This window comes from Malaclemys terrapin, chromosome 3 (assembly GCF_027887155.1).
Source record: "Malaclemys terrapin pileata isolate rMalTer1 chromosome 3, rMalTer1.hap1, whole genome shotgun sequence".
Classification (NCBI taxonomy): domain Eukaryota; kingdom Metazoa; phylum Chordata; order Testudines; family Emydidae; genus Malaclemys; species Malaclemys terrapin.
Window position 1 is genome coordinate 14,738,627 of NC_071507.1, and position 9,735 is coordinate 14,748,361.

Consider the following 9,735-nt stretch of genomic DNA (forward strand, 5'->3'; position numbering starts at 1 on the left):
CTTCATGGAGTACGATACAGGGTGGATAGCCCCATTTGCTGGCTAATTTTGACAGCATTCACCCATTCACTCTGATCGTAGTCCAGGAGGTTTGAGTCTGGTGGCACCAACCAAGACCAGCCTCTGGCACACCAAGAGGGACTAAGGTTTGAATTTAGCACGGATTCTGCAAGGAGGTCCTCCCATTGGCGACCACTACAGACCTGGTCCTGGTTCTGAGGAGGTTCTGGTAAAAGACTGTAAGCTCACAGAAGTCTCGGGGGAGCTGCCGCTTGTATCGGCACTCTCGGAGGCATGCTCTGTGCACGACTGCCTGAACTGTAAAGGAGTCTCTGCAGGGCCTGATGGTGGAAGGTGTGGAAGGAGGGCAGCCCAGGACACCTGCAGAGACCCTGTGCAGCCCTGGCCAGAAACATTCCAGATTCCTCTTCTGGAGGCTGGCCAGAGTCCCTGGGAACAGGCTCAGGATGTTGAACCAGAGCATGGACAGGACTAGATGATTCATCACCAGCACCCTCCCCTGCAGGGAAACGCACTGGAGCAGCCCCATCCACCTTCACAGCCGGCCAGATAGCTTGGCCTCTAGATTGGTCCAATTCTCCAGCAGGAGGTAGATTGTTGGCAGAAAGGTCTATGCCCAAACAGAGCAGTGGACCTGTGCCCCACTGGATTTCCCAGAGCACAGGTGGAGACAGCCTGCCTGCCACCCTTTCCCAACCATCAGGCCAGAGCTCTTGACCCAGTTGACTTGAGTGGGGAAGGAGGAGATAGTAAGGCCTGGAGGGACCTTGCCCAAGAAGCAAGGGAAAGCATGACAGCAGACCCTCAGGGAGAATAGGGCTATGCCCAGCTGAAACTGGGGAGAAGATTTCACTAGTTGTGTTTTGGTTGGAAGTACTTTGATAAACGTGACTTCTTAAAGGGCCCCTGAAGAGAAACGATGGCCAAAGTGGCAGGGTGCCATAGAGCAACCTCTGTCCACAAGGGGGAACTCTAGAGTTACAAGCGGTTACAAACATCTTAATCCCTTTGATTTTCTCCAGCACTGAGGTCCTGTTCACTGAATTCTACGCCTGGCCAGTTTCTTCAAAATGTCGTCATGCATCCTGGCATTTCAATTCTTGTTCCCAAAATTGTGGACTTCGCAAGACCTGAGTCAGAGATTCACCAGTATCTTGGGGGCAGCTGTCAGCACTCTGAAAATGTGTCGTTTTTGGCATCATTATCACAAAACAGGAGCTCTCTACCAGATGTGGATGAGGGTAGTTGCTGATAATGGCTGCTGTGGAGAATGAGGGCCAGGGAGACCTATATGCAGCAGGAGGTGACTTTCAGTCAGGAAGCAGGGAACAAGTAGATAGCAAGACAAGACAACAGGACACGAGACCCTAAGAAAATTGTGGGGAAGGCATTGGAGGACTAGCAGCTCTCACTTGTTATCACAGCACTAACCTAATCAACACTATTGAGAGGTTGTGTTGGGGGCTAAGGAGGTAAGCTCACTCCAGGTCTGTTCTATATCCCCACTTGTGCCAACCAATTTGTGTTACCATAACTACAAATAAGTGAGCAGTTTTTTTGTGTATGGGTAGGATAGAGTTAACAGAAACACTTGAGCTATACCTTGTGTTAACTCACTAGTGAAGACAGGCACAAGAATTGATACTTCTGGTTGGCCTTTTGAGGTCTTTTGTTCTGTTTTCCAGTCCTTATTTTAATTGCCTCTGAAAAGTTTCTCTTTGAGTTGACCTGGGCTCTGATCTCTAGCTGTTGATTTAAGCTCAGCTTTGTGCAGTAGTTACACAGTAGCAAGATGACAATTTGTGCTACCGCATACAATTGTGCATACAGTTAAAAGGGCTTTTTATTTTAGAAAGGAATTCCCAGGACTACTGGGGGCGGGGGAATTTTTCAAATGTTGTAACTCTCTTCTAACTACAAAACTCATGGGCAGGGCCAGAGATCCTATGCTTAAACCTCATCAGAGTCTCCCTTACAGACTCTGAATGAAGGACCACAATCTTAATACTACTTCAGATACTCCTGGTAACTTCCTGCTTACAAATTCCTTCCAAATTGTCATATTTCTGCAAAATAAGTCAAATCCAGACCTGGTGCAAGTTGAGGCAACCACGCTGCAAGTACTTGCTTCCATCAGGTTTGAATTTTAATAATAGATAACATTTAAATGAATAGTTTGCAGAATCCAATTTTGATATGAGACAAGACCACTATCCATTCCTCTCACTGTAAGACTTTAATAGGCCTACAAAAACCCCATCCTTAACCATATAACATCTTTCCTTCATAGTGCAATTAGATTCCCTATCCTCTTTGCCCTTCTCCCTTTCATTAATCCTGTGTCCATGTACCAGCCCTCCCCTGCACCGATATGCAACTGCCTTTGCTCTGTTGATAGCCAGAGGGATCCACAAGAAGAAATTAAATTAATTTAACTTTTGATCACCAAAGATTGAGAAACAAACTTTTAGTCATTACCAGAATGGATAGTCCAGACATTAATACAGAAACCTGCAAATGAGACTGGGGTTATTATATACCTGGCTCTGACATATATTTCCTGTTTTCCCTTGAGCAGATCACATCTCTAAATGTTTAAATAGCCTGTAATTTTGTATGGCTCAATTATTGGATGTTTCATTTTAGACAAGTAGGCCCTAACTATGAAGTGCTGGATACCCAAAACTTCAGCTGAACCAAATGATGTTTTCTTGAATTAACAGTTTCTCTGACTGGAGCTCCCAATAACGGAGTCATCCAAAATTAAAGGTCACTTTAGAAACTTTGTCCATGAAGCTTTTTAAGTTCTTGTAGCACGACCATCACTGTAGTTTCTGCATCCCTTTCTGTGTCTGTTTCTGCATACTTCCTTATCTTACTGGCCTAGTGTGAGACTAAATTTGTTGTTTGTAGAGTGTATTCAGATCTGTAGATAGAAGAAGCTATATAGTGTGAAGTTTTATTAAAATGAATAAAATATGAAATTTATTGTAAACAAAATATCCTTGTGCAAAATCATGAACAGTAAAAATCTTTTGTACACAATTTAAAAAAATTACAGTTTGCATAAGTATAAAACCTACCAACCCCACGCTGCAGGCATTTCATCCAATGAATAACTATATACAAATGAAGTCAACTGTATAACTGGCAGAGCTAATAGTGCCAATGTGATGTTCAAGCAAAGTTCAAATCTCTCATCTTTAATGTTGGCTGTGGCAGAAGAACTACTTTTAGGGTCTCTGAAAACCAGGAAGGTTGAGAATGAGCCAAAGAAATGGGAACAAAGGGACTATAGTAGCAAGAGACGTTCATCCTGAGGCTCTATCCTAGTAACCTGTCAGGCCCGGAGTGCAGACTCCCAATCAATATTTGATGGAGGAGCCTCCTCAAAATTTTGTCCTACCCTCCATGGAGCCTGCACCCTCTTCTTCTCCCAGGCTAGATAATCAGATGTGGGATGATCGTCCAGCTGGTCAAATTCATTAAGGCTGAAACGAACTGCCAGCTGGTTCACCATTCTTTTCAAGGCAAGAAAAGCTGCAATGACCTGGAAGGTGAGGAAAAGGGCAAAAATGATGTGGACTGCTCGCTCCAGTGGCTGGATCTTCAAACCTTCATTAAAGAGCAAGAAGAGGATTATGGGCAACTGCAGGAGGAGACTCAGGAGCCAAAAGCCAGCCAGTTCAGGTACCTACAACAGAAAGACATTACGTCTAACATCAACAGTTATTGTAGCATGGCAACGGAACAATGCAAGCCATGTGTACACAGTTGGAGTACATACCAAAAACATGTATCCTGTAAAAATCCATTCTCCCTCTTCCCAAAGCCTGCGTATGCTATGGAATTGCTAAGAAATAGGACTGGTTAAAAATGTTCTTTCTAAACTATTTTTCAATGAAAAATTGGGGGTTTTGACTAAACTAAATTATTTGCCAAAAACCATCTCCTTTCTGTGGAAAATTTCTATCTTTCATCAAAAAACAAATGCCCCAAATCTGAAAATTTAAATTGGTTATACCACTGCTGTGCCTCATGGGAATTGTAGTTGAGTTGCCTTATGCACCCATTCTTATGGGCTTGGCTCCCAGCTGAACTTCATCTTCCATGATGCAATGTGGCTATGCAACTCCTATGATGTACCAGCTCCCTTAAACAGGAAAGGAGACAGTGGTGTATCACATATGATACAGTGAGCAAAGCTGATTGAGAATAAGAGGAGCATGTGGTACCTGAACCACAACTCCCCTGATGTGCTATGGTAGCATTTCAGAATTGAAGTATTTTGGTTTTAAATTTTTGCTTAAAAGTCAAAATTTTCAGCAGGGGAAACCCCATTTTCCAGCCAGCTCTACTATGAAACAAAGAGACAACATAAATGTTTAGCCAAGAACTACTCGGAAATCAGTTTACTATTCAGATTTTTGTTTCAACTAAATCCAGGGCTTCAGGAAGTTAAATTCAGTGGACGATCATGGGCTTCCCTGGTGTTCCCATCACCTTCTAAAATCTCTGCAGACAAGTCCTAGCCCAGCTGCTGCACCTAGTGAGTCCAAAACATCCTGGTAACAGCAGAAGCAGAGTGAAATGTGGCCACTGGCCTTCTCACTGTTCCTGCCAGAACTGCCAGCCAAGTGTGATCCTCTTTACCCTCCTTCCCCCACAGTGATAGGGAAAGTGGACACAAGGTTGCATCTCTGGCAATGAAGTCTATAGGATGTTCAGCAGCTCAGGTGACATGTGCAGTAGCAAAGTAAAACTAGTGGGGATAGTTTGATTCTCATCAGTTTGCCTCTATCAGTATCATTAAGGTAGTGCTATAGGTTGGAGCAGGAAGCACGGTCTTCCAAGGGGAATTAAATTAACAGAGCAATAAGCCAGGACAGAAGAAAACAACAAATAGAGAGGCAGAAAAAGGAGACTTGCACTGAAAATTTAGTGTCAATACGTATCAGTATGGAACAGAGCCTGGTCCCTAGCTCCCTGGATCAGCCAGCTCCAGGAGCATCACATGCTACACTACTCTATCCTATAATATGTCTAAGCAGACCCACCATCTGACGGAAGGCTTCCAGAGAACTGCATGAAGTTGAAGAGGATGGTTTCAGTGATGATGTGAGGTCGCTGGAGCAGGAATTAAAGAAAAGAGAGAGGGAAAATGAGGTTGGTATCCCCAAAACAAAAAAACAAGAAAGGGGCAGGAACTGAAATGAGGGGACGAAAGGGATAGACAGACACTGAAAGAGCATAACTGGCAGAAGAGAGGCTCAGACTGGAGAAATGCATAAAACCAGAATGAGGGAAGTAAATTATTTAATATGAAGGTGATTTTGAAATGTGTGTGTGCTCCTCGTCCACCCTACAACGTAGAAAGACTAAATTTAAGTCCTTTGTTTATTCCAGGAGGCTTACAAAGCCCCAGTCTCATTCTGTCCTTTTGTGAACTTCAGAAACAAAGGAGCCCCTGCTCACTTGTGCAAAGTGACCAGCTCCTTTAGCTCAACTGACAGAGCAGTTATCTAGGGACATAAACCCCAGTTCAAGTCCAATTAATAAGTTTTCCTTTATAAGTAAATGTAATTGTGATGTATCTCTAATTCAAAGCATCATACTCAGCCCCCTAAGGCTCCTGAACTGATGCTCAAGGAGGTCAACAGAACTTACCTTCTCCTGCAGATTGCCCATGTATCCAAGATACAGTCGGATGGCCTCAATTAGAGAGGCTAGGACGATTACTGTGACCAGGATGAACTTGTAGTAATCTGGCAAGACTGGGTACTAGAAAGAGGAAGAAAGTAAGTGCAGTCCGTCCCCATGGAATTCTATCACTATTTTATACAGCTCTACAGAAGCTTATGGTATTTGTGATCTGGAAATTCATGCAGCACTATCAATATTCCTGGAATCCGACCGGCCGTAGCCCCCGATTTTTCAATCAGCCTCCAACCAAACCTGCCACTAATTCTGTCATGAACTCTTGGACCTCCAACTACTCTGATATTTTTGCTGAGACACTGCACTCTATTAAGTATCACTTTCCATGTCTGGGTGGAAGGTAATGAGTAGAAGGGCCGAGTATTAGGGCTCATCTTCACTATCGGGGAGATCAAAGCTGCTGCGATTGATGCAATGGGTGTCGATTTAGCGGGTCTAGCGAAGACCGCTAAATCTATAGCAGAGCGCTCTCTGGAGGACTCTGGAACTCCAGCTCCACGAGAAGATTCAGGTAAATCGACCGGAGAGCGTCTCCCGTCGACGCAGCACAGTGAAGACACTGGGGTAAGTCGACCTAAGCTACATTGACTCCAGCTATGTTACTCACATAGCTGGAGTAGTGTAACTTAAGTCTACTTACCCCGGTAGTGAAGACAAACCCATAGTCTTGCAGACAGTGTGAGGAAATAAGTTTCAGACAGGCAACACAGATGTTGGAGGGGTAAGTCCCCTCAGGACTTACCTTCAGCTGGAGCATGACAACACTGCTCACCCACCAAAATGGGAAAAAGTAAAGGTTGAAATAGAGAGACATCTGCAATGGCAAACTGGAGACTATTTCATTATCTAGAAAGAGAGAGAAATCCTCATCACCCAAGGTCTGTGCCAGACATTCTCTTTCCTACATACAGCAGGACGCTCCTCTACTTTAAGACATAGCAACTTCAACCAACACATTAATGGTTGGACTCTGAGATCAACCAAGTTCAACATTAAATATAGTGTGGTAAAATGTCCAAGGGAAGAATTCTGCTACATCATTCCCTACTGTATTCTAAAGAATCTACGTGTCAAGGTGTATACAAACCTGCACCAGGAACGAAGGGGTTAAGCAGCTGTTCTACTGCCACACTTGCAAAACATGAATGGGTGGAAGAGAAGCTCAAAAGAAGAGCAGGCCAGTTCAGGAGAGCAGTAGAGAGTGGAGGTGAACTGACCTGCACTCTGAACTCCTGAGGCCTGACTGTAGCAATGTGATAGTCTCATCAACAGGGCCTAGGATTAAGTGAGCATCTATATTTGATTATCCTCAAATTAAAATTGATCCCTAAAGATCAGAACTCAGGCATGCTGGTGGGGAAGCTTGTACTGCGTGGTCTCCATACAATACTTTTCTTTTGTATAGAAAATTCGAGACTCCAGCAATGTCAATCCAATGTGCATTTTTAAAAAGAGAACCACCAGCTTGGAATGTACATTAAAGAAAATGGAGTTACAAATCAAACATTATGGCGAGAAGAAAATTAGCTGCTAAAACCCAGAAAAACAGAACTTTGACCCCTGCAATATTAAGTGGGAGGTAAAGTTCTACAGTATATAGAATTTGCACATAGGCTCAAAAAAACTAGACACACAAAGTATAAAAAGCAAGTCCTTAAAAAATGAGACCACCAGGGAACGGCTTTGTTTAAATGCAAGTTTCCTTCTCCTATTGTCCAATTTATTGATATCAAATTAAATCTACTTGAATTAATGATCAATAAACTGACTGTTGGAAGTTTCTCAAATTACTTAAAGTGCAGCTCATAGAAGAATCAGCAATCACCACCATTTGTGGGTGTGGAAGGTCCTCTTTATGATTGCCTCACCTGTACTTTCTGTTAAGTGTCCCTGTTTCAGCAGGTCCAACTCAAATTTAAACACCTAAAATATCAGCTAAATTTGGTGGCAGTGGAATCTCTTGAAATGCCTTGTGATCTCTGGATGAAAAATGCTAGGTAGTAGTATCTGGTAAGTTACACTGAGCACCTGGCTGAGTGTGAAGGGATCAGTGGTTGTCAGAACAGTACTATTTTCACAGAAAGACACAATATGTTTGGCCCTAGGCTGATGTCTAATGGTACCCCATAATGTACCACATTTCATAATTTTTGATGCTCTTCTTAAAGCCCCAGCTTCTGGAATCCTGTGATTGTGTGAGAATCTTGGCTTTCATTTTTAAGTTTCAGAGTAACAGCCGTGTTAGTCTGTATCCGCAAAAAGAAGAACAGGAGTACTTGTGGCACCTTAGAGACTAACAAATTTATTAGAGCATAAGCTTTCGTGGACTACAGCCCACTTCTTCGGATGCATTCCACGAAAGCTTATGCTCTAATAAATTTGTTAGTCTCTAAGGTGCCACAAGTACTCCTGTTCTTCTTTTTTCATTTTTAAGACGTTTCTAGCCCTCTGCTAAGAAAAGCTGGGGAAAAAAAACTCTCACGATTTTGATGATAGCCTCCTGAGTTTGGGAGTGGGAGGCCTGACTTGTGATTTTTGAACACGTGGGATTGGCAATACAGTCTGGCCCCCTACCTAGGGTCTAGCCCCCCATGAAGGCAGGCTCAGGGCCAGGCTGCGTGGTACCTAAGCCAAGCAGTGGTGCGGGAACAATTCTTATAGTGGAGGAAGTGACGGTGAAAACCATGTATTAGGGCTGCTCTCACTACTTCTAGCCAGGGGGTGCAGCACCCCTCGTTCCAGCACCTGAGACGCCAACACTGTCGAACCCGACAGAGCCACGTCCCCAAGCCAGGGCGGAGCAGGGAGGCCCCGCGCTGCGGCTGCTGCCACCCGTGGGGTGAGGGGAAGCTGTTGGCACTAGGGGGTCGTTCTCTCCCGCCCCCCGGCATGGCGCCCCGGGGCCTCTGAGCGCGGGGACACCGCGGAACCAGGCAGGCACGCGCTGCCCGTAGCCCCGCTATAGCGAGGCTAGCGTCGCCATCTTCGTTCCTGGCAACGACCCCCCTCTCTCTCTCCCCCCGTGAGGCTGCCGCCGCCATCTTTGTTGCGGGCAGGGGAGCGGTTCCTTACCCAGGCTGCCGCCGCTGCCTCGGCGCTCCGGGCCGGTGCGGTTGCTGTCGCTGAACACAGTCCGGCTGAAGGAGCCGAGCCTCCTTCTGACCGGATCCGGCAGCGCCATGCGGGCCGCGCATCCAACCCGCTGCTATGGCAACCAGGGCAGAGACGCCAGGCGGCAGGCGCCGACGGAGCAGGGAGGGACCCCGCCCCCTGTCGGTTAACGAGTGAGCGGAGCATGCGCAGTAGCAATCATCGAAGCCGACCCGCTACCCGAGTCTGCCTTCACCATCCCCAGCCTGGGGGGGGGCTGCGCCTGGGGGCGTCACATTCCTGCCCCACGCTCAGGCGGACTCGGGGTTGCCGTCCCCAGGCAGTGCCTGGGCCAGAGCAGAGCCCCAGGGCCGGATTAACGCAGGGGCTTTAGGGGCCGCAGCCCAGGGCCTCGGGCTAAGGGGGGACCCTAAAAAATAAATCCATAATTATATACAATTCAGTGGTCACCAGCCCCTTGATCGGGCTCGACTGGTTGATCCTGGCGCCTCTGCCGGGCGATTGCAATTGCCGGGCTGCTAAAAGTCCAGTGGCGCAGCAGGGCTCAGGCAGGCTGCCTGCATGCCATGGCCCCAGGCCGTTCCTGGAAGCGGCTGGCTGCTGGCATGTCTCTGCAGCCCCTGGGGGCGGGGGAGAGGCTCCGTGCGCGGCCCCTGTGGTCAGCACGGTCGCCACAGCGCCCATTGGCCGGGAACCACCCCAGGTCAGAATCCCGTCCTGCACCTAAACTCTCTCCCAGAGCCCTCACCCTCTTCTGCACCCCCAACACTCTGCCCCAGCCTGGCACCCCCTCCTGCACCTAAACTCCCTCCCAGAGCCCGCACCCCTCACCTCTCCTGCACCCCAACACTCTGCCCCAGCCTGGCACCCCCTCCTGCACCTAAA

The 9,735-nt window shown here is 46.7% G+C and overlaps 1 protein-coding gene across 2 annotated transcripts; it reads right to left on the reverse strand.

The window, feature by feature from the left end:
• Positions 1-2,959: 2,959 nt before the first annotated feature.
• TMEM17 (transmembrane protein 17) lies at positions 2,960-9,084 on the reverse strand. 2 transcript variants are annotated; one of them, XM_054022896.1, is made up of 5 exons: positions 8,812-9,084; positions 6,482-6,585; positions 5,689-5,802; positions 5,079-5,148; positions 3,622-3,715 (listed from the first exon to the last, which is right to left on the reverse strand). In XM_054022896.1, the coding sequence occupies exons 1-5, from the start codon at positions 8,918-8,920 to the stop codon at positions 3,708-3,710; spliced, it is 405 nt and encodes a 134-aa protein (XP_053878871.1). In that variant the 5' UTR covers positions 8,921-9,084; the 3' UTR covers positions 3,622-3,707. The 2 variants fall into 2 exon arrangements, with proteins under 2 accessions (XP_053878870.1, XP_053878871.1); XM_054022895.1 differs by lacking the exon at positions 5,079-5,148 and having other exon boundaries at positions 2,960-3,715; positions 8,812-9,066.
• Between the last annotated feature and the right edge of the window lie 651 nt (positions 9,085-9,735).